General features: G+C 37.4%; 1 protein-coding gene and 1 long non-coding RNA gene across 5 annotated transcripts in view; one reads left to right on the top strand and one right to left on the bottom strand.

Annotated features, from left to right (window-relative positions):
- SCG5 (secretogranin V) overlaps positions 1–22,661 on the top strand; it is a 28,971-nt gene extending 6,310 nt beyond the window's left edge. For all 4 annotated transcript variants that reach the window (XM_085062044.1, XM_085062041.1, XM_085062042.1 and 1 more), the window contains exons 3-6: positions 7,964–8,113; positions 11,123–11,235; positions 15,980–16,030; positions 19,593–22,661. In XM_085062044.1, the coding sequence (XP_084918170.1) occupies positions 7,964–8,113; positions 11,123–11,235; positions 15,980–16,030; positions 19,593–19,688 (410 nt within the window). In that variant the 3' untranslated portion in view covers positions 19,689–22,661. The remainder of the gene's footprint in view (positions 1–7,963; positions 8,114–11,122; positions 11,236–15,979; positions 16,031–19,592) is intronic.
- LOC146436257 (uncharacterized) lies at positions 18,625–19,678 on the bottom strand. Its single transcript, XR_014852597.1, has 2 exons — positions 19,539–19,678; positions 18,625–19,402 (listed from the first exon to the last, which is right to left on the bottom strand). It is a non-coding gene; the product is annotated as an uncharacterized LOC146436257 (long non-coding RNA).
- Positions 22,662–23,203: the final 542 nt, after the last annotated feature.

Raw genomic sequence — 23,203 nt, forward strand, 5'->3', positions numbered from 1 at the left:
TCATAAAAGTGCTGGCATGACAGCCCTGAGTCTGAAGTTTTCAGTCTGCAGAAGAGGCATAGAGCTGTCAAACTCAGTGACAACATTAAATGACATTTCTTTACTTGTGATCATTTGTAGGTATAAAGAAATATAAAAAATACCATGCCTCTTAGGGAGGTTTTTGAGTCTCCTGCAGACACTGCTCATAGCTACTGGGAACAGGCTGAGGTTTATTTGATTATTTTGAAAGGAAATAAGTACATGTTTATTGTTTTAGAAAAAGGCAGTCACTGTTTGTCAGACTGAGATGATAAAACTCGAGAGTCTGGAGCATTATGCAAATATATCTACTAACAACTGGTAATTAATGGCTTGTCAGCACAGACTGCAAAAAAACACTCTACATGAAACCTACTGTCATAAAATTATGCAGATTATTCATGAATGTTAATAGTGTCTATTTTGTTTACATTTTAATAATAAGAAAATTAATTGCTGCATTACTTTGCTGTCTGTCCTCTACCACACCTGCAAGACAGGTACTTGTTTCCTACAAGAACAGTAAAATCTTTGCATTAGAGAGTTGCAGAAACTTTTGCTGATGAATTCATTCAGTGAAACCAGTGCAGAAACTACTTTTGCACTCATTCACTTTTGGGCTAATGTGTGCTATGCTTATACCCCAATACATTTGGACTTCCTGGGGTGACTAGAAGTAATAAGCAAGGCTGGCTGCACACGGCTGAGCTGTGTCAGACCTGCCACAGCCAGGGATGCTGCTTTGTGCTCACAGTTTGGTGCAAAGAGAACACACAGTCATGCGGGACTTGGATTGTTGTACCTGCTCTGTAGAGAAAGTCCTGCTGCACTGAAAGCATGAAGTTGCATTCACACTGGGACAGCTTTTGCTGAAGCACACGTGAGTTTAATCAAATGTTGTGTTATGGGCCTGACATTTAAAAAACAAACTCAAACCCCAACATCATTCTACTAGGCTCTGCTTTCAGATTTTGTTTGTTGTTGTGGTTTGGGGTTTATTTTTTCTTTTCAAATTAAATATCCCAGAAAATATGATTTCAAAAATTAAATGGACATCTCAAATTTTAAGATCAAATGGAAGTGGGAAACCTACAGTTTTTTATACATTAATATGGCAAATACCTGGATTTGTATAGAATTGACTAAAATACCTATTTTCTTTGGATTTTATTACATAAATTGTAGAGTTAATTGAAACCAGAATCTGAGTATCAGGCAGTGGTGCATGTCATAAGACAGGTGCCTTGGAATGCTAATTTCTGCATTTAAAACTTAATGACAGCAACAAATGACAGTGCAAAATAACAGCAGTGGATTACAGAGGATTTTCTTTATCTCAGTGATATTTCTATTAAGAAATTGCACATACAATATTAATACCTGTAACTCCACAAACAGGAAAATGATGAGGAGATATGACTTTATTTTCATTAAAGGAAAGTATTTGAAAATTTGTCCTGTAATATTCTCAATTCCATATGAATTTATAAGCCGTGACCAGCAGTGAATAATAAGAAAGCCAAGTTGGTGTTTGTGCTGCTGTGTGGAGGTCATACCATGCTACCTCTGTGTTTCACAAGTTTCCCTCTTGAGGAGCAAGGGCAGGATCCAGCAAAGGCCACTGGTGTAACCACTATGAGCTCTGCCAAGACTGAATTTTGGGAGCTGCCTTTCCTCGATGCCCCAGAGCTGCAGGAGGGGTGCAGACACTAATCCTGTGTTCTCATTGTGGCTGGGAACATGCAGGGGAAATTCTCAAAGCCAGTGTGCTCATCAGAGAAATCAATCAGTGGAGAACACAAGAAGAAAAGAGTATTACTCCCTGTTTCTGTCTAGATCTCTGTTATTTGCATGTGGATCTGACTGATGGACCTATTTAGATTTGAGGTTTTGAAACCTCTTCTTGCAACGTCCTCCTCTTATGACAGCAGGAGGGTGTGAAAGCATCACACACCCCTGCTGGGGAGCCAAGAAGATAATGTGACTCCAACTCCTAAAACCTCCTACTAACCACTGCTCTGTGGTACAGACTACTGCTGCTGTTCATGAAGTCATCTTTAAAAGATGCCACCAAAGGATGAAGAGACCCTTCTCAAGCAGATTTGGGGAAAGAAGGATGGCAGATCTGTAGGGATTTAGAATTAAGTAGATTGTCATGTACCTAGAGATAGTTAATCAATTAGAATGGGATTTGTAGCCACAATTTTTTTTTTTGTATGTATTAGTAGAGGAAAAGATCCATTAAGAGAGGTAAGAAACCTGAAGAGGAAATACGATAACTTCTCTATTGTCTGATGCTTTATAGTAACTATGTTTTCTAATATTGGCAGAGGGTATAGAGAAATTTAATATGAATCTGTAAAATTCTATCTACCATTGGAATATGGTCCCAAAGTATTTGCATTTATAGGATTGAAATAGTGTCCCGTCCATCATGGGGTAAAGGAGGTCACAGTTTTCCATTAGTTGCCCTGTTCTCCAGAGCCCCACGCTGCACACGTGGTCGTTAGCCAGGCTGTGCTGTGGCAGTGACAGTGACAGTGACAGGAGGATGCTCTTTGCTGGCTGTGCTTTCCCTGCACTCTGCTGGTGTGTGGTGGCTGCGAGGCAGAGTGGCAGAGAGGCCCATGGCTGTGCTCTGCACTGTGTTTGTGAAAAGGGTGAGTTATCCACATGGTGAAGTGCAAAAGCCATAGCTCAGACTGAAGGACAGATTGGGGGTTTTTTGCTTTGTCAGCAAGTGGGCTGCTGGACCTTTTTATTGTGTGTACAATTTGAATAATAATGACATTTTAGCTACTGTTATAAATTTATTGTGAGAGGCATGGACATTACTTTGGTCCTAACCATTTCACAATAAGAGCCTTTCATATCTTAAATAGCTGTACTGTTTATAATTAAAACACGGGATAAAACTGAATTTATTCGCTGAAAGCAAGTTCAGCAATTGTGTGATGTGTGTGCTTAAGGCTTTAGAAAATTTTGTCCCTCTGCAGAAAAAACAAAATTAGCCTTTATAGTTTTAAGAAACTTTGTGTCATTAAGGAGAAGACAAGCTGACTCTGGAATCTGGGATGCCTGAGCATGTATAGCTGTAGTGTTTTTGAGTCTCCCGAGGCATGCTCTTGAATGGTTAAGGAAGTTGGCTAGGTTTGCATTTTTCCATTCTTTGTTCTCCTACGCTTTTTCTCCTTTCCTATTCTCTTGTTTAGCAGCTTCTGTGGAATAGACAGAGTGTGATAATTTATAATTTTTTCAGTGCCTCTCACTTCCTGGGCTTAATGAATCTCAGCAGCCAGGATAGGACTGTCTAGGCTGAAGCAGCTGAAGAGGCACAGTGCAAATGACATTGGGGCAGTAAAGCCTTTAGAAATGTTATAAAGGGTAAGGAAAACATAAATGCATTTTTTGCATTCAGGATTTTTTGAGAGTTTACATGGTGGGGAGTCCTGCAGATAATAAAGGAAAAGTAAGTTAGTGAATGGTGTCCCATTTTAACATTTAAGAGTGCTGGGAAGCAGCCTTTCAAACCTACCTTTGATTAGGGAGATGTTCATTTTGAATGTGACAATGACACAACAAAAGTAGATATCACAAAATAACTGGGGATGAAAGTGCAGGACAGGATGGGAAGCTATCACTGTGAAAGGAAAATGATACATCTCTGATTCGGAGAGGACACACTGTAAACAATTTGGAAGATTTTTCCCAGTGATAAGAACAAATAGCCCAGATTAACAAAAGATTTTGCAAAGTAGGAAATATGGTATTAAATCTCAGATTAATATCTATTTTCTCTCTCAGGAACCTTGGGCAAATGGGGTAAGGTATACCAGGCTTCTTTTGCAGCTCATGTTTGCTTGGAGTTTGTACAGTTCAAGATAAGAGATGAGATTTTCGCTTAGGGAGAAGATTCCCCTGTGAATCTGGGAGGGGAATCTTGGACACTATGACTAAGGCATCTAGGATGACTCTCTAAGTAAAGGACTGTAACTTGGGATTTGGGATTTATTTACTCACAACAGATACTCATGATCCTCTTTTGTAGCTCCTTGCTAAGATTGGCCAGATTACCTCTTATCTGAAATTGTAATTGGGGTAACTCCATCTTCACTGTGACATGGGAAATGGTTTCAATGAGACTGAAAAGAAAATTTGTCCTGTTATTTTTCTCTCAATGTTCTGCAATAATTTTTCACTTTTGAAAATCCATTCTCATTGACTTTCTTAAACTGACTCTCTTTGGGGACAGCACTACCTGTTTGTATTTGATATGGAGGATTGCTCCCCACAGATTTGTTCCAGCTGTGCTTTACACTACCAATAGATGGGTAGCAGTAGCTAAAACTTCAGTGGACTAACAGCATTTCCACTGGATGTGTTTGATCAGGGAAATACTCAGTACTTGCAAGAAATTAGTTGCTCTTTGTGTTTCTTTTCCTTTTTTTCCCCCCCTTCCAAGACTGGAGTGGTTATGTTGTCTACATGGGTAGAAGATCACCACAGACAGTACTGCTCTTACAAAGAAATGAGCTGAAATGTATGCACTTAAAATTTTTAATCATTCCAAGGATCTCTAATTGAGATGATACCAGCAGTTGATGAGCTGATTAAATACTTTTCTGGAATTATAATAATGGTGAGAGACATTGTTCTTTTTTTGTTTTCCACCCTGCAACAGTTCAAGACTAGTGCCAGATGACAACATATGTGCATATATTTTAAATTAAATTCAGAGCTTACTTAGGACAATACTGATCTTAGCCCAAAAGACTTAAACATCTAGTTTATTGTGTAGAAATGTAAAGTATCTACATGCTCACAGAAATTACATGTGAAAGGGAACTGATTGATTGTTTTGGAGTGATTTTTTTGCTTGTATGTGACACAAAAAAGCCTGTTCATAGAAGTAAGGAAATATGGGAAAACCAGATTTATCTAGCTCATCCTTTCTGAGTACAGGGGTGTTGTCTGTACTATTCTGTATTTTTGAGGTTTGAATAATTTAACAGTGGTGTCCCTCATGGTTCGTTTGGATAGGAAAAGACTCTAAATATTTAGTTGCCTTGTCTTTTTCTTTCAGACTCTGCCTCAAGGTTCAAGAAACCCATCTCATGCTATTTTTGTGGCTGAGTTTATATGCTTGTATCACAATATTTTGACTTGGTAGCTGCACTGTATTTAATCCTAATACGTTTCTTCAAATGAGTAATGTTATAATACTAAAATGAATGCAACTAATGAGAGTTACTGTACATAATACCCCTACTTCGGATATTCATAGCATTTCATTTTTATTATTGTGGTTTTCACTGAGTGCACTATTTATCAGAGTTTATAAGGAATGAGCTTTGCTGATACTATTAAATCACTCAAGTGTGCTAAATTATGGCACCAGAGCAGGTGCTATTGTCTGCAGCTCTTTTGGAAAGAAAGGAAAAACACTCAAATGATCTTGGACATTTATACCTAAAGGAAACAATCCTTTATATTAATATAAAAAGATTGGTTTGTACTCAGTCAGGGGAATTCTTGGCAGTCGGTTTAAACTTACATGTATATATAGCACACTGGAGCCTGCTAAGTACCTCTGTTTTCTTTATGGATGGAGCTTTGGTGCCAAGAGGTCTGCACCACATGCAAGCATAGATAGGCTTCTATCTGATGGATTGTCCCACAGTGAACCACATTGTATACAGGATGTTCAAACACGTATTGATTATGTGGTTCTGTAGTTTACAGCAGAATCATAACCTGATGCTTTTAAGAACATATATGTAATCAATCTTCACGTGAAGGAACTCAAGACAAAAGAAGTATTTTATGCTCTACATTAGACATGTTATTAAGTTACATTAGATTAAATGTATGTAACCCATTTTTTTAACCTCATCACCATAACATTATTGTGTTACAAGCATTATCTTTGTGTGGACTATGGACTGTAAATGTATAATAGAGTTCAGAGTGGGTATAATGCTATCCTGGTTTTAGTACCAGATCTCATGGTCAGCTACAAGCAAAACCCCCACATACCAGAGATGCAGTTTTTCTATGGGGTAGTTTTATGTTTGTTAGATATCTGTCAAACTTTTCTGCAACACTGCATTACAGAATAACAGCCTTGTACTTGAGGGGGGAAATCAGCACGTTGATTAGATTTTAGTCCATTGTGCAAATAAAATGGAAATATATGTGCTTATAGACTAACTTGCTTCTGGTACTAAATGCCAACATCCAGCTGATCATTTGCAAAATTAATTTGCAAAATTTGCCTCAGCTGCCACTTCTAAATGTAGAAATGAATACAAAATTTGTATTTGTATTTGAGTGCCTTCTGTTAGCAATTTTTGCGAGTGATTATATTAGCTTACAATGTTTGGCTGTATAAAAGATGATTTAGGCTGGTAATGTTTATTTGTAATTTGGGACAGGAGTACTTGAATGATTCTTTTGGAGCAGCTTTCATGTTCAGAGGCTTTATTCACATCTTCTGGATCTATGAAAAATATATAAATTCAAAATAAGATTGTTTGGTGATAATACAGTGATTTTGCTATTTACCCAAGCAGTTGTGTCTGTGTTCACTCTTTAACTCACATTTTCCAATTGTTCAAATTCCTTTTCCTCTCAATTCATTGTTAGTGGAATTTATATGTCGACTGTATGTTGTTAACCCTCATTATATAGGGTTTAAAAAAAATATTGCTTTGCTGTCACACAACCATCTCAGTTGCTGCAGTGTGTGTGGTGGCTGTCTTTGTCAGGGAAAAAGAACATGCTTGAAACTTTTTATTTGTCTGAAATTCAAAAGAATAGTGTACAATAGTATTTAAAAAACTCCACAAGCAGCTGGGGTTTAGCCTGTGGATGCATTTGGCCAGTAAGGCATGCAGAAAAGATCTGTGACAGATAATTATTTGTGGAGAGGCATAGAGAGAGAGAGTGGCCTGAGCTTGGTTCCCAGTTCCTTAGTGGAAGACCCTACATGTCAAAGGCAAGGCACCTAGCTGAGGTGTGGGGAAGAAGGCCATGGCACACTTTTTGGTTTTGGGTGCATTTGCCCAAGAGCCACAGGCCATCACTGTGTCCTCTGCCACTGAGTTACAAAACCTGCTGCACACTGCTGCTGTAACCCTGCAGTGATGGGGCTCTGAGTCCCAGAGGGAACAGGGAAAACAGAATCTTGTACCGAAAGGTGTGGAAGTCAGACTGGGATGTTTCATACTACGCTGACTAATGTGGAGGTACACGTGAACAAGATTCCCATCAACAGGGACTTTGCACCACTTTTCATCATTGAAACAGCAAATGCAAATTTACGTTTAAGTATTGGTTTGATCTAAAAATAATTTTTCTAGGTGTACACAACCAACTTGGCTAGAATACCCTGTGTCCCCAAGGACCTTAATACCTTAAGTCCCCTTGGGACCTTAATGCCTTAAGTCCCGTTGGGACTTAATTTATTAATGTATTTCTAGGCTGAATACGTAGTATTTTCTACAGTGTCATTAACTTTGTCTTCCTGCTGTGATACTGTGTTGCCACATCTTCTATTGTTAGTTGCTCCAATTAACAGTAGCAGTATCAGTGACTGAAGGTGATTGTGCAGTAAATGTATCAAGTTTCTTTATAGTCTCATAATTCTTTGTGTTTTCTTGCCGAAGACTTTCATAGTTAAGGAAAAAACCCTAAGATTAATAATACATGGCTGATTTTGTTTCTTAGTTTTATTTTTTGTTATCTAAGTTACTGGACTTAGGTCACATGGTTATGTTTCTAAAAGAGATGCTTGAAATCTAAACTTGGATTTGTCTCTAAAATAATTATGTATATATATAGAGAGATTATATTTTAAATTGAAGTCTAGATTACTTGCACCAGCTAAAGTAATTACACTTTTAATCCTGTAAAAAGACTGTGCATAAATTGTCTTTGCTAGGTGGTGCACATGAGGGTCTCCAGCACTTGGGTCCTTACGGCAATATCCCAAACATCGTGGCTGAGCTGACAGGAGATAATGTACCAAAGGATTTCAGTGAAGATCAAGGGTATCCTGACCCTCCAAATCCCTGCCCTCTTGGAAAAACAGGTAATTCAGCTGTACCTCTGTCTTCACTGTACATCTTCCAGTCTTTCAGCACTGTACAGCCCTTAATCAGCAGGGAGGGTTTTCTTCATTCTCTACCCCAGGAGAACTGTTGAGAAATTGGGTGTTTTAGTATTTCAGGTGAGGTTTGTTTGTTTGTTGTGGGATTTTTTAATTAGTATGTGCACCTTCTGTATTGCTATATGACTGCTGGAGAAGATCACGTGGAAAAAATCATCTTGACTTCAGAGTAGAAGATGGTTTATTTTCTACAACATATGAGAGCATCTTATTCCCAAGGGAGTTCATTTTTAAGCTGGCCCCTGAAAAAAGTTACTCTGCACAGATGAGATTTACCCTTATTTTAGAGACTTTCATTGTGCCAAGAGGAATGAAACTGTCTGCCCTGATCTCCAACCCAGACCATGAGTCAATATTTAAGATACCTTGGCTCCAGTCCATGTGTCTTTATAGCTCACTGAGGGTGCATGTGTGCCAAGAAATGGAGAACTACGTGGATGTACCCCGAGGCACTGCATGCAGGCTGGCTCTGGCAGAGGGGCAGTGCAGCTCAGAGAGCCAGAGCAGTGCCCTGGACACGCAGGGTGTCCCTCAGCTTCCAGCTGTGCAGGTACTGAGCTCTGCAGGGCGTGCTGCTGAGGGGTCACTAAAGCAGCACTGCATGTGCATGATATAGACATAGCCTGAGAGAACTGATCTTTTTCCTGTTACGTGAGCCAAGGAATGACTTCCAGTACTGAAAGCAGTAGTAAAACACCCATTGGCTGCCTTGGGAACTGGAATTGGGAATGAGCACTCTATTTTTCTCTCATTTTTTATTTGTGAGCTAAGAGATCCTTTCAAAATGTTTTCTGTTTAGTCTTCTTTTATTTTATTTGGATAATGTGGAACAGTTGTCTGTATTCTTATTTTAAAATGTTCTAACTAGCTTAGAATTCATCAAAAAATAGTATTTGTTATGAAAAGTTTTGTGAAGTGTTTTTGCATTTCATTCAAAAATTTGACAAAATTTCAAATAGTCCTTCATTACTGTTTTCTATCACAGCCTGTTTGGTGATGATGCCTACATCTCTTCTGAAATAATACCTCATCTTCCAGTTTGTTCACTATAGCTGTTGCCTGACAAGTTGCAAATGATGGGTTTAGATTTTCTCACACGCAAGCACACACACAGTCTTTCTATCTTCTGTGCTTGCCCATTAGACTTCTGTTAGTGATTAGATAAATAAATTAAAAACACGGCATCCAGGGAAATGTCTTTGAAAATCCCTTCAATTTTTCTTTCTTAGGTGAAATAAAAGTTGCTAGCTAAACTAATACAGTCAGATCTGAACACGGGGGGAATTCTTAGGGAATTGCTGGCTGCTCAGATAAATGGTTCTGTCATAGGTATGCTGTGAGTGAAGATAGTATCTACTAGGATTAGAGTAAAATGTTTTTCAGAGCCTTAAATGGAAATTCAAGTGGTGACTGTATTATGCATACAAATTACTAGAGGCCTTCCTCAATCAGGTCTGTGGATTTGCTTAATGGAAAACAATTTTTCCAGTCACTGTCTACATATGCACATTCCACAGCAGGAATACATAAGCCTGGAGCACTTGAGTTGAAGACTTTTGGATTAGCAGTCATAGAGGACACCCATATGACCAGCTGCCCTTTTTGTTTTCTACCAAAGACACAAATGCTCTAAAAGGGTTACCACACTTCTGTTGTCACCTGTTTCTCTCTTGATACAACCTTGTCCCTGCTGAGACTGAAATAATTTCTAAGTGTTTTAATAGTTTCTATGTTACTTAGCCAGTATTAAGAGCTTTCCCATTTTCTGTTGGAAATTTTATTGTTTTTCCCCATCCCAAGCAGAAAAGAGAGAAAGCTGGATCTGCTGGACTCAGAATAACCTCCTCAGGTCATTGGATCAACTCAGTTTTGAGTCAAGCCTTTACTGTTTCCCACATCTAAGGGAAAAAGATACTCCATCTGCAAATCTTTATACATGATGACACACAAGGACAGAAGGGAAAGTGCACAGGTGTGTGCTCTGGAGTGCCTCTGTTCTGGCAGATGTAGTTGTTTGAATGCCCAGCATCATGCCCTGGCTGGTAGGATGTCCTTGGGTATGTCTGAGAGGAACTTGGACTGCAAGCTCCCCATGCTGGCAAAGCAGTGGGAGCTCCAGGAGCAGACTCTATCCAAAAAGCTACTCTGGCCTCAAGTTGCTGAAACTTTGTTTAAGCTAAAGATGACTTATTTTGGTAAAAAGACCATACGCTGATTTTTGAAAGGATATTATCTTGATGTGGCACTGTCTACAAACCTTCTATTGTGGTTAAAGGAGTTTTCTGGACCAATCAAGTTAATTACCAATCTACAGAAATGTCTTAATCATAAAACTTCTGCTGCATAGCATTTTTATGAGATCTTATGATGCAGAAATGATTTTCAGCCAATTTGAACATAGTAGCAAACCAGAAATCGAGCTGCAGGAAGAGCCACTGAGTGAAAGTAATTCTGTCTTTGCTCACAGCACTGTTTAACTATGACATTCAAAAGTAGTGCCTTATAAACTTCTAAAACTACCTGTAAGCATTTAAAAAAGAATATTCCTTATATTCTTTTTATATTTATATAAATATTCCTTTATATTCTTATATTCTGTTCCTATATATATAAAGATGCATATCTGGGTAAAATTAAGTGCAGTAATTTAAAGAAAAACATAAAGGAGGGGAAGAGCTTAGAAAATAAATTTCTTCAGCTTTGAAGTTTCATTAAGTTGTGAGGATTTTTGGGTTTTGGGTGTTTTTTTTTTTTAATAAATACATCCTGTCAAACTCATTTCAAAAGAAAAAAAAGTTATTTTCTAGTCATCCAGTTTTTTTTTTTTTTTCAATTGCATGATTGCATTTAAGAAGTTTGCTGACTAATGTGGCACATGCTGTGTGTTTCAAAGCTACTAGGAACTCAGTGCTTTCTAACGTACTTTTGCAGTTGATGATGGGTGTCTAGAGAACACCCCAGACACAGCAGAGTTCAGCAGGGACTACCAGCTGCACCAACACCTTTTTGATCCAGAGCATGACTATCCCAACATGGACAAGTGGGTGAGTACATGCTTCTTGCTTGTTTTTGTTGCATGTGAAACTGGGTATTGTCTGCTGTGTGGGACACTGTGAAACCACAAGGACAATATTATCCTTATTGCTGGAAAAATTATCACCCTAAGGGAAACTTTTCAGAATGGTGACCTTGCCCTGAAAAATAGAAACAGTGCTTATGATTGATAACCAGTCCAGAGAAATACACAGCCTTATTCTATTACCTGTCCCAAAGCATGACAGCTGTGTACATGCTTGGTAAATGCAAAAAAAGCACATTTCAAACCACAGTGAACATGTAGCCAAATTTAGTGCAGATCTTAGGACAAGATTTCAAAACATAAAATGGCCCTAATCTGAAAGAATATCCAGGTTCAGTGACTATTCACTGTTCCGCTACTTAGATAAAAAATAGAAAGAAAATACCAATAGATGGAGTGCAGCAGCTTAAAACACCTTTGAAAATCTCGGATTGGACATCTTGCTCTAAGGAATCCTTTCTTCCATAAGGATTTTGAAGGACTTGATGCTGCTTCTTTCTCTGCTCATGTTATGTACTATATTATATTGAAAACCTATTTGACACATCACATATACTAAACACACTGAGGTACACTAAGGGCAAAAATCTTGCTCTGAGCGTACAAGGACTTTAATAACTGCAGCTAGACTGTTTCTGTAGGCTAGAGGCTCCAAAGAAAGCTCTGCCACTTAATCTTGGATTACATCAGTTAAAATGTCCAATCCCAAATCCATTTTCAGGCGCCAGGAAAACAATAACAATGATCATAATTTATGCTTGTAGAGCAAATAATGAAATCTCATTTTACATTGTTATAACACTTCACTTAAGATTGCACTAAACCAGTGCTCTGTAAGCATATATCGACAAATGGACATGTTTGGCAGTCTCTTCTGCTATAATTGTGAGACAATGATTCATCATTCATAATCAAACCAGTGTAAGATTTATAGTATTAATTACTTACGTGAGTGCTAAATTTCTGGAGAGAGTCATGCCAAAAATCCAAATTTTGGAAACTTGCTGGATTCTAAGTAATTACCATCAAAGGTTTTCATTTAAAAAACAACAGATGGTGAACTTTCTTATTTATGCCAGATAAGGCTGTTAGTTTTCTTATTATTCATAAGTACTTTACTTTCATAATACCATTCTGAAGACTACAAAAGCACTTCTGTAAATCTTTGGCCTATAGCAATATTTCAGAATCAAGCATACATACAATGTTGTCATCAGCAACATATATACTTAATAAATGATAATAAATCATTAGTGAATCCTGGATTTTTTTTGTATCTCCATCCATCACTACTAATTTAGGGGAAAAAGCTGCTCATGTATGGATTAAAACACTCTTAGGTACTAACCAGTAATCATATCTAGCTGCAGCTTAGCCAACTCCAGATCTTTTTAATTAGAGACGAAACAGCTGGTCATGTGCATGAGCAAATGTTCTGCTGAGATCCAGGAGAATAGCCCTGATCATCTCCGCATTGTACATTACTACACAGTAAAAATATAAATACAGTGCTATCTTTTTATGGCTGGCTTTGTTATTTTTAATTCTCTGGAAAGATCAGGTAAGCACTCTAAAGATTACCTGTTTGAGACCTTATAAAGGAGAACTAAAACAGATTAGATCTTTTCGGGCACTGACTGTTGTCTGCATTGAGTTGTAAATGACCAAAACAGCTGTCTGTGGGCTGCCCAGTGGGTAACTGTGTGCATCCTCATCCTCCCACTGCCCCCAGCACCTCAAATTCCCTCTGCCCACAAGTTTGTTCCTGCTTCTCCTGTCGAAGAGCCTAGGACCAGATGGCCAGGGGCTGTGATGGCTGTTTACTCACAGACTGTGTTTTCACCAGCTCCTGCTCGCTGTGTAGGCACTAGGCTGTCACCACTATCTGCAGCCCTTGGAGCCAGCATCTCCTGGGCCCATGGAGGCTGGCATGTGCTCCCAGCTCTTGGGGGAGCTTTTCCCCAGCCTTTTACCACAACTGACTGTTTAAGGAAGTGTTACAGTCCCCAGTGACTTGTCCTTCCAGGAGCCAACATGAATTCCTTAGTGTAACCACAGAAAAACCCAAATTATATTAGCAGGTCAGCAAAAAAGGACCTGCTTGTCCAAATGGGACAGGAACAGGTTCATTGGCTTGTTTTGGGGACAGACCATCATGCTTGCAAAGCTGTGGGACCTCTGCAGTATCCTGTGAGCAACAGACACATCTTATAAGGGTCAAGAAAGTCTAGAAGCTGTCTCATGCAGCAAAGTGTTGATTATGTAGATGCTAAATATTGTGTGCAAATACTGCTAGTACATATGCAGATACAAATATATAAATCATAATAAATATGTAAATCATAATAAATACATACTGGGTTAGAATTGGGAGGAAAGGGGAAGTATTTCTCTGCCTTTGGGACAACTCCCTATATATCAATATGCTGACCTGTGACAAGTCTCAGGAACAGACTCATTTACAGAGACCCACAGTTTATACTCTCCTCCCCTGTTTTCATATGTGGCAAATATAGAGGGGACAGTGGAAATAGTGGGAGAGTGACTTTTGGAGTTTCCTATCTTAATGTACCACTATAGTTCCTAAGATTTCAGGGTTTTTTCCCCAGTTCAGACTTCTCCTTACAGGACACAGATGCTAAGTGTGCATTTCTTGCATCTTGCAAATTGGGTCTTTAGATGGTTTGAAGAAGCATTGGCATCCAGAAGGCCTTGCACAAATCATCATTTACAATATCAGTATCATTTACAATATGCAATTTACAATACAAATGTAAAAACCACTTATATATTTTGTTGGTTGTAAGCATTTTAACTTCTGATTTTTTTCCACCCAAATCCCAACTTGTAGTACTCTAATCCAAGTAGCCAAGAGGACGCAAAGGAAGCTCCAGGAGTGAGGGAAAAGTAGCAAATCACATGCAGCATGTCTCTCTATGAGGTATATCTGTAGCTGAAGAAACTCTGTGCCTTCATTCCTAACAAACTCTCGGTTAAGGATGAACACTTCACGGGCAAATTTTGGTGGCTGATGAGGTCAGGCCATTACGCAGTGGAACATATTTTCAGGGTTGCTATTATCATACAAATATGTTCATAGCTCATGCTCCATAACCATATTTGCTTTGTACTCCACATAACACTACAGTAGTACTCAGGGTCTTAAAACATTCCCAAACAGACTAAACAAAATATGATTTCCTTGAGCAGGAACACTTCAATTATAAGGAATTTTTTTGAATGACAGAAATGCTAGCTCCAGTAGTCCATTAAATTCTTTTTATTTCAGAAACACCCTTTTTCCTCTCATGAAAGTATAAGGTCAAATAGTTTACAAAGAGAGGTTTTGGTGGTGCTTTGTTTCCTAAGGAGAATAATTCATGCATCCTTAAGTTTCTTTAAAATGTTAAATTTAAGTTTTCCTGAAGTGAGCTCGCATAAATGACTAGCCAAGAATGTCCCCCTTGGCCAACATCATCTCTGTTCTCTTTTGGCACAGCTCAGAAAATAACTGAGGTTGGACAAGAGATAGGCCTTGTGAATTTGAGGTTTAATGAACACAAGAAGTACAAAACAGACAATTTTGGCAGATTTCATTGTAACACTTGAAAATGTTTGTTTTTTCTCATATCAAGGCTGCAGAGAGAGTTAGAAGTGTTTGGTGAATTTGTCTCGTGCTAGAATTACACTTTCTATTTATATAATCAATGTTAGGTCAGTTGTTTATAGCAGAATTAATGGCCTTGTTTATATAGTCTTCTGGTTTTATACATGTAATTCTTCTCTCCATTTTCAGGTTAGGGTTTGGTTTTGGTTTTCTTCATAACACAGAACTGAAACAAAATGTGTTGAGCATGTGTGTGTTATTCCAGACTTTATTAGAATTCACTACTTATAAGAAATACAACAATATGTGGATGCACTTATGTAAACTGTGGTCAGAGGGGGTTTTTTGTGTTGGTTTTTTTTTTTTTCTTTTTTCTCATCATCATAACTTTCTCTTCTGCCAAGATGTTTCTGGCAGTTTTTAAAAGGTTTGCCATTAAAAATGTTATAGACCAAATGGTTTTTAGAAACTTTATTGAGGGCACTACTTAAACAAAAGAAGAGTTGGCGCTGAACTCCTTTCAGCAGAACTTTGCACTGGGAAGTGTTGATATCTGGAAGGGAATAAGCAAAGACAACAAAACAGTAGGAATGACGCCTATTCTGCTTTTAAAAGGAATTAGAAAATCCATTGTAAAACAAGTATTTTTTTGCTTCTGTTCTTGTGTCACCTCAAACGTTTAGAAAGATATACCAGAGGCACATACTCCTGCTTCTTCTCCCTCCCATTCTTATTTTCCTTCTTTTTCCTTGTGCCTTTTCTTAAAAAAAAGAAAAAACCAAAAAAGTATATATGTATTTATACCATGTATCACACGATGGGGAACATCCAGACAATACCAGCACATACTTCAAGCACTTACTGCCAGAACATGGGGGACAACGTAGTGGAAAATTACTGGTTTTAAATTTGTTGATAAGGCTAGGACTGCTCCTGAAGAACGGCGAATGTTAGCACGAATATACAAGTATTTATTTGTGGTTTATTTCTCCCATAAAACTACACACTTCTCTAGACTTGCTAATATTTAACAGTGGAAGTAGTATTTTAAAAGAAGAGTGTAATGAATTTGGTGGGTGTGTTGTTTTTTTTTCCCTTCCAGAGCAAGAGTTTCTTTGAGAAAATCAATGGTGGTCCAAAAAGAAGAAAGAGGGTAAGTATCAGAATATTTTATAGCCCCTATATAATCTAGAGAACTAATAAGAATTAAAATCATATTGTTGAAATGAAGAGTTAGTCTATTGCATTTGTATTATACCTTAGATTATGTGTAAAGTGAGGGAGTCTCTGGGATAAACTATAGCCAGCTTCAGGACTGAACAGTGGGTACAAGATTTATTCCTCTAAATAACCTTTTACTTTCAGAAGATGCACTTACATGTAGAAGATTATAAAACTTCATATTATCTGTGTTTTAAAATGTATCTTATTTGCTTAAAACCATTTAAAGTTATTTAATTGTCTCTAAAACAGAATTTGACATTTCCTACTAAAAATATTAGTAAATTTAATTACCACTATCTATGCTTCTTTATCTGATTTACCCTGGATGAAACTCCTATCTCTCTGTGCCACTTGGTAGAAAGACAAAGATGAATGGGTTCTCACTGTTCTGCTCCTGAAACAAGGAAGGCAATCCACGTATCACGGACATTCTGCACAGTCTGCCCCACTATTCTCTTTTTTGCTAGTGTCAGCCTTTCTTTTATTTAAAAAAAAATCACTTTCAGGCAGAGTCAAAGCCTTTAGCTTTGCTCCTAGTGTATTATTTTTAGAAAAAGGAAAAGTCTAGCTCTCTGCCAGAAAGTAGCTTTTCAAAATATGACAGCACAGTTTATATTGCAAATGAAGTAAATATAATTTAAAATAACAAGCATAAGTGAAGACAATTTATTTATTTAACTCTCAGACTGTAAGTCTTTGCTAGATAATAAGTAGATAAGTTGATTTCTTCCTGATTTAGACATCATTGGTGGTTGACACTTCAACCATAAGTTAATGATCTGACCTGAGCTTAGTATCTGCCTTGTGCTTACCTTTGATTTTTGAGTTTGTTGGTTGAAAAAGAGGAAAGGGTAGGCACCTGACTTTAATTTTTAAGTAAGTAGAATTTACTCTGGAAATAGTTTTGTGGAATATTTATTAACAGGTAGAATAGCAGTTTAAAGTGGAATTCATGCAATATATACATGAGGAAAAAGAAAAGAAAAATATAAGAACATTTTCTGGTTTTGAGCTGGCTGACATAATTAGATACAAAAGAAGTACTAGCTGGAAACACATGACAGTTACATGGCCAGGGGTAAATCAGAATTTGGAAGGTGAATTTCTTTACAGCAGACTTACTTTCCTAGCACCAACATGTTACTTATTACTAAATTACTACTGCTTTAATGAACAATTCTGAATTTTCACTTTATGAGCAGAAGGGTAACCCAGAACTGTCAGCAGTGGAGTGTATTTTTCTAGAAATAAAAAAGTCCACTGGATTCTCCTCCTGCCTTTTGTGCTCCCTGCTACTCCTCCACAGCTTTCTGCACAGACATAGTTTCAGGAAGTGGCAACAGATTGATCATTTGCATCCAAATATCTCCATCTGAGCTTAAAAAAAGTCCTATGTAACAGTGTATGTAGTAACCCTCTTGTGTGTATAGAGGGTTATAGTAAAACAGTCACAGAGGCACTACTGGAGTCCAGAAAACCGCGTACTCTAAGCATGTGTGTATATTCTGATATTTATATGCACCTGTATAAACAGCCGTGCAAGCATACATACACACAATCAGTATATAAAGCAAAGGTATGTTTACCATTTGCTGCTGTGTTAGTTTCTTTGCAGCAATCGCAGTGCAAGACAAGCCTACAGTGATGTATAATTTTAATTAGCAATTCTCCCCTTTTTAAAATTTCTATGCTTGCAGACAGCCCTGTCCAGAAGTGTCAGGAGCACTTCTGTGACCACTAAGTCACATTGCCACGAGCTCAGAGCTGTGCATGAAGGTGCTTGGGAACTTGCATTACTTTGAATTCTGCACAGCTGCATAGGATTAAACATTTTTTAGTTAAATCAGCCAAAGTATTTTGCATCATATTTTGTGTTTTCTTTTGTTGGTTAAGGATTCAAAATTTTATGTAGTCTCATTCTCTTCTATTTTATTACAAAAAGTAGCAAGCAAGTACCATTCCAAAAAAAAGACCAATTAATCTTCCTAGGAATCTTCAAATAATTCCTAGAAGTTTATGCAACAGTTGAATTTCACTAAATTAACATTAAACAGAACTTCTTTAAACAAACACAAACAAATCATTTACATATGTCTTATTTCTAACAATTTAAAGCATTGGAGTTTTAGTTTATTTTCAAAGATTTTTCCACATTCATTTCTGGTTCTTAGTATTTTTGTTCTCACTTGCAGCAGGCAAAACACTCCAAAACCAATAGAAGCAAGCAAAAGGGCTGCTCCGTGCTATGACTAAGTATTAGTGATAGCATCCACAAATCTGGAAAAACCCAAGGGCATAAACTTGAAGACAGACAAACCCCAAATCTTTTCCAGAGATTCAACAAATAGTTGGGATATTTGAAAATAAATATTTTGTGCTCATTTTGAATGCCCTTTTTTTTTTTCTTTTAATTCCTAAGTTTTGGTGAAAGAAGCACAGAAATATCTCAAGAAAAGTAATTTCTGTGACACAGTCAGCCTGACAAGAATCAGGAGATACTGGAAAATTCACAATCCTCTGAAGTTTGTCTTTAGGCAAACAAATTTTATTAGCATCAACAATGTGCATGCTAGAATTTCAGTCTATATCTGTGTGAAGGAGATAATATATACTTGAATTTTGCTTACACTGACACTGTAACAGGCCAGAACGTTGTTGTAAATGTTACTTAATACTGAAGCTCCACTAAACTGCTTGCCACTTGCAAATACAGTAAATATGTTTTATTCCACTGATAGAGATAAAATTCAAGCATAGGCTTTCTATGTTACTTCCATCTATGATCTCCAAACAGTTATGAGACAGGATCTGTTCATCTTCAGCCTCACGTTGTGCTGCTTGTATGGTGCAAAGTGAGGTTAAACCCTCTCCAGGAATCTTCTTTCCAGCATTCCCTTGTTCTGGCAGTGGTATGAGAGCCATTTTCCATGCCAAAACCTTGCTTGGCTCTGCTTCTGTGCCAGCAGTTTTTTATCGCAGCATCAAGAGAGGAAGCAAGGAGGGGTTTCCTGGAGAGCAGACAGGCTGAAGAAGAGGCTTTGGTCAAAATGTTACTGTGGTCTCTAATTTGTCTCCCACCACAATGGCCATCAGGGGCTAGTGATTTAAGCTAAAGCTTACCTGTACTTCTCTAACAAGTTCTGTCCTGCCTCAAGAATTAGGGAGTTAGAACTGCTGCTGCTTCTCTGCTGAGCTGAGGCAAGGAGGAGTGGAGCAAAAAGGTAGTGTTTAATTCAGATTGTTCTACATTGCTGGTAGTCCTCCTTCACTTAGTATTCCTTTCAGTGGATTGAATTAAATTCTTGCACAAAAAAAAAAAAATTAGAAACAAAACACTGATTGACTTTTAGATTTAATCTCTGGAAGCAATTTTCTTTCAAGTCTGCAAGTATCTGACAGATAAGAAATACATAAATATGTCCACTAATGCTAGTTACCTTTTATATGTGTCCCTGTTGCTGATAAGTTTAAATAATTTTAAATTTTTTCAGAGTGTGAACCCGTATTTGCAAGGACAGCGACTGGATAATGTTGTAGCAAAGAAGTCTGTTCCACAATTTTCAGATGAAGACAAAGATCCTAAATAAGTACAATAAAAATGAAAGGTAAAAACTCATGCCATCCTCGTCTAGATCATGATATTGCTTATATATAATCATCTATTAAAATCCTTGTGAATGGCAGCATGCTTATTATTTATGTAATTGTAGATGAAAACCAGCTGTATTTCTAACAGTATGTTCCCCTGGATGATAAAAATATGGTTCTGCTTTTTGTTAACATACGGTAAAAGGACATTTCTGTTGTTTTTATTTTAGTCATGGAGCAAACTTAAAGAATGTTAGTCATTTTAATAGCTAATGTGAGGTAAATGGTCTTAATGAGAAGCTTGTAAATAGGAAGATGAAAAAAAATGCCAAGTCTGACTCCAACATTTAATCTTAAATGTTACTGTGTTTGACACATGAAAATTATAGTTTTATGTTTTGTTCACAAATATTGTTACTTAGCAAAGATGAAGTATTTATTTTACGCTGAGAATTTTGGCTTTTGGTTCATTTTAGTAAACATTTAAGCAATCTACAAGGTTTGCAAAGTGACATTTTCCAAAATATTTCAGAGGCTCGTTTATCTCTGTTATTGCTGTGCAAATTTAAAAATTAAAGAACTGCTTTTTGACTCTATTCACTGGACTATTTTTCTGTTAGTTTTAATCATTCTGTGCCCACAACTTTCCTGAACACTTGAACATCTTCCTTATCAATGGAATTGTTATATGGAAATTAATCTCCCCTGCTGCTCTTTGTCTTAGTAGCTGCAGCATTTGTGCATTTTAGTGTTGTTAAATTATTTGTCCCAGGCATATTATAAGTGAAGACGGAGACATTTGTCTGTGTTAGTAAGGTTGTGTCAACAACCTCTGAATCTAAATCCAGGATATGATGGTCATTACAGTTGATCTTCTGAAAAACTGTGCTACTCTATTAATACTGGTACCTATCATTGCTCTTGAAGTTGTTCTGGGAAGCTTAAATTGCCTTCTTGCCCCTAGGAGATTGAAGAACTTCATATTCCAGAGTTCTCTGTTTCTGAAAGATAAGAATACAAGCCATTATTTCAAGCCATGTACATGGAGCATTGGAATTATGGAAAACAGCATTAGTTTACAGCTAATATTACAAATCTGTGGGGAAAAAAAAAGTAGTTTCCTTTCCCCTCCTAAAGAAAGGCACAGCAAAATAATGATGACCTCTTAGAAAAAAGAAAAAAACAAATAAGAAAGTAAGGTTCCTAGCTACATAAAGTTAACAGGATGGCACAAATATGACTGTCAATGGCATTTGCTTCTTTTGTCCCACTAAATAGTACCACTGCCATTTATGGGTAGATTGCAAAATTCTGTAGCATTCTGGAATGGACTAACAAGTCTTTCATCGTATTTCCTTTTTTGAAAAAATCTTGAAGAGAAAACGAAATGGTATGTCAGGCAGTGGGGTTTATACTCACACATGACACAAAAATTAGGAATTTCCATGAATCACAGAGGTCTCTTGGCTTCCAGTGGCTGAAACAGGATGGGAGCAATCTAGTTGTTCATATGACAGAACTTGTATTCTCTGTGTTTTAAGCTTACTCTTTTTATCTGCACTCCTGCTTAGTCTTCACACAGGTATTGAAAGCTGCAAAGTTACAAAGGTTGCTCCAAAACCAACAAAAAGTCTATATATATATATAATGGCATAAATCTGACATTAAAACCTACTGATGCCTAGAGGCCCAGGGTATGTGAAATGGTCATTCTTTCCACCTAACCCTGCTGCCAGCCACTGGTGTAGCCACAAGGCTTCCGTGTGGTTGGAGGTTAGATTGCCATTCCTAAGAAATTGGTGTTTCTTCAGATACTTGACTGTTTTGTTGATACCTCTGAAGTAATCTGAGCTACATTCTGTCCTTATAGCTCCAGTAAAATCCATTTTAAACACAAAAATGAAACAACCATGATGGCAATTTATTTCATTTTTTAAGCTCTTGTTAAGGACCAGTGGATAATAAAAGGAGGTGTGTATAGTAAATAGGGGGCTTAAAAAGGGAGGGGCAAAGAAGCATTTCGTGCTTAACAGTAACAGTAATCCCACATGGAATTCTGTGAAGCACTTGAGGTCACTACAGCCCTGTGTGGGGATGTGAAATCCAGTACTGCAAACTGGCCAGAACAGGGATACTCAGCAGGCTGCCAGATAAGCTGCCCTCCTGCGTTTGATACATCTGCACAGTGAGGTCAAAGGGAAAATACCACAATTCAGACCTGGTTTTGTCCTTATATGCAAGCAAAGAAAAAAAATAAAAATCTTTACACTGCACAAAACAAATCATGTGTCTTACAGGAACTGTCTGCTGGAACAAGTCAAGTGCATGGTGGTGAGCAGCTGTCTGCTGAGTTCATCAGGCAGCTTGAGTGTTTCACCAGAAAGACTCGGCAGTACTATTGTGAAATTTTAATAAAATATAGCTATTACACCATGATAATGAGATTCATTATTCTAATTTCACTTTCACAGTAGAACTGTCTCTCTGTACTGGGATTAGCTAGTCCCGTACTTCTTAAAAAAACCCAACCAAGCAACCAAAAAAAACCCAAAAAAACCCAAACAAACCCCAAAAAACAAAAAAAAAAAAACAACCAAGCAAAAATCCTTGTCCCTCCTACTGCTCCACAACAATCCAAAAATGTATATGTAGTTTTTTAAAAAGAATCACGACAGTGCTGGTCTTTCAGAATCAATGAACAAAGATACCAGGTATCCCCCTCAGAGTACACCAAACCAATATTTACAAGAATGTAAATAGTTGCACAGCTCTTGCAGGTGTAATCACCCTTTTATGTTTATGATGCATGTGAATTAAGAAGCATGTGTATTGATACTGTTGTTTAGAATTTTCAGCATATTAAAACCTTTTAGATTATTTTAAAATTTGCAAGTGTGTTAATTACCTCTAATGCATTAGAGACACAATGTGCTTGGAAGAAGCTATACAAAATAAAGTGTATTGCCCTGAAACACTGGTTTTGCCTGGTAAAGAAATATTTATGACTCTATTTTTAAAAAAGCACAGTATAACCGATTATAGTATTTGATTTGTGACACAAAACTTACTCTGGGGGTGCATGTGCATATACACACACTTATATACTTTTTAAAAGACAGTGCAGTCTGATAATTAACTCATTAGTAAAGAATATAAAGATGTTAACCCAGAGAAGTAATATAAAAAGGCTTAGTGAATTTCTAAGGAGGGGAAATAGTGATATGCTTCTAATTACTGGCACATTTGCATTCACCAAATGCAATAAAACCCTGCTGCTATCTATTCAGCATGTCAGGAGCAATCAAAGCAAATGGGAACTAGTTGTCTGAGGTCAGAGTCCCAAGAGTCACATACTGGACGGCAAGTAAAGCTGACCTGAAGCTTATTTTATCAAAATGTGGTGAAGCCTATCTTCATCTGTTAAACTGAGGAAGGGCACCAGCAGAAAGATGACTACCAAGTCAATTAAGTTTTTGGTTTTTTTGTCAACAGAGTAACACTCAAGCGTCTTTGT

Source organism: Lichenostomus cassidix, chromosome 5, assembly GCF_008360975.1.
Source record: "Lichenostomus cassidix isolate B80296 chromosome 5, HeHo_3.0, whole genome shotgun sequence".
Taxonomy (NCBI): domain Eukaryota; kingdom Metazoa; phylum Chordata; class Aves; order Passeriformes; family Meliphagidae; genus Lichenostomus; species Lichenostomus cassidix.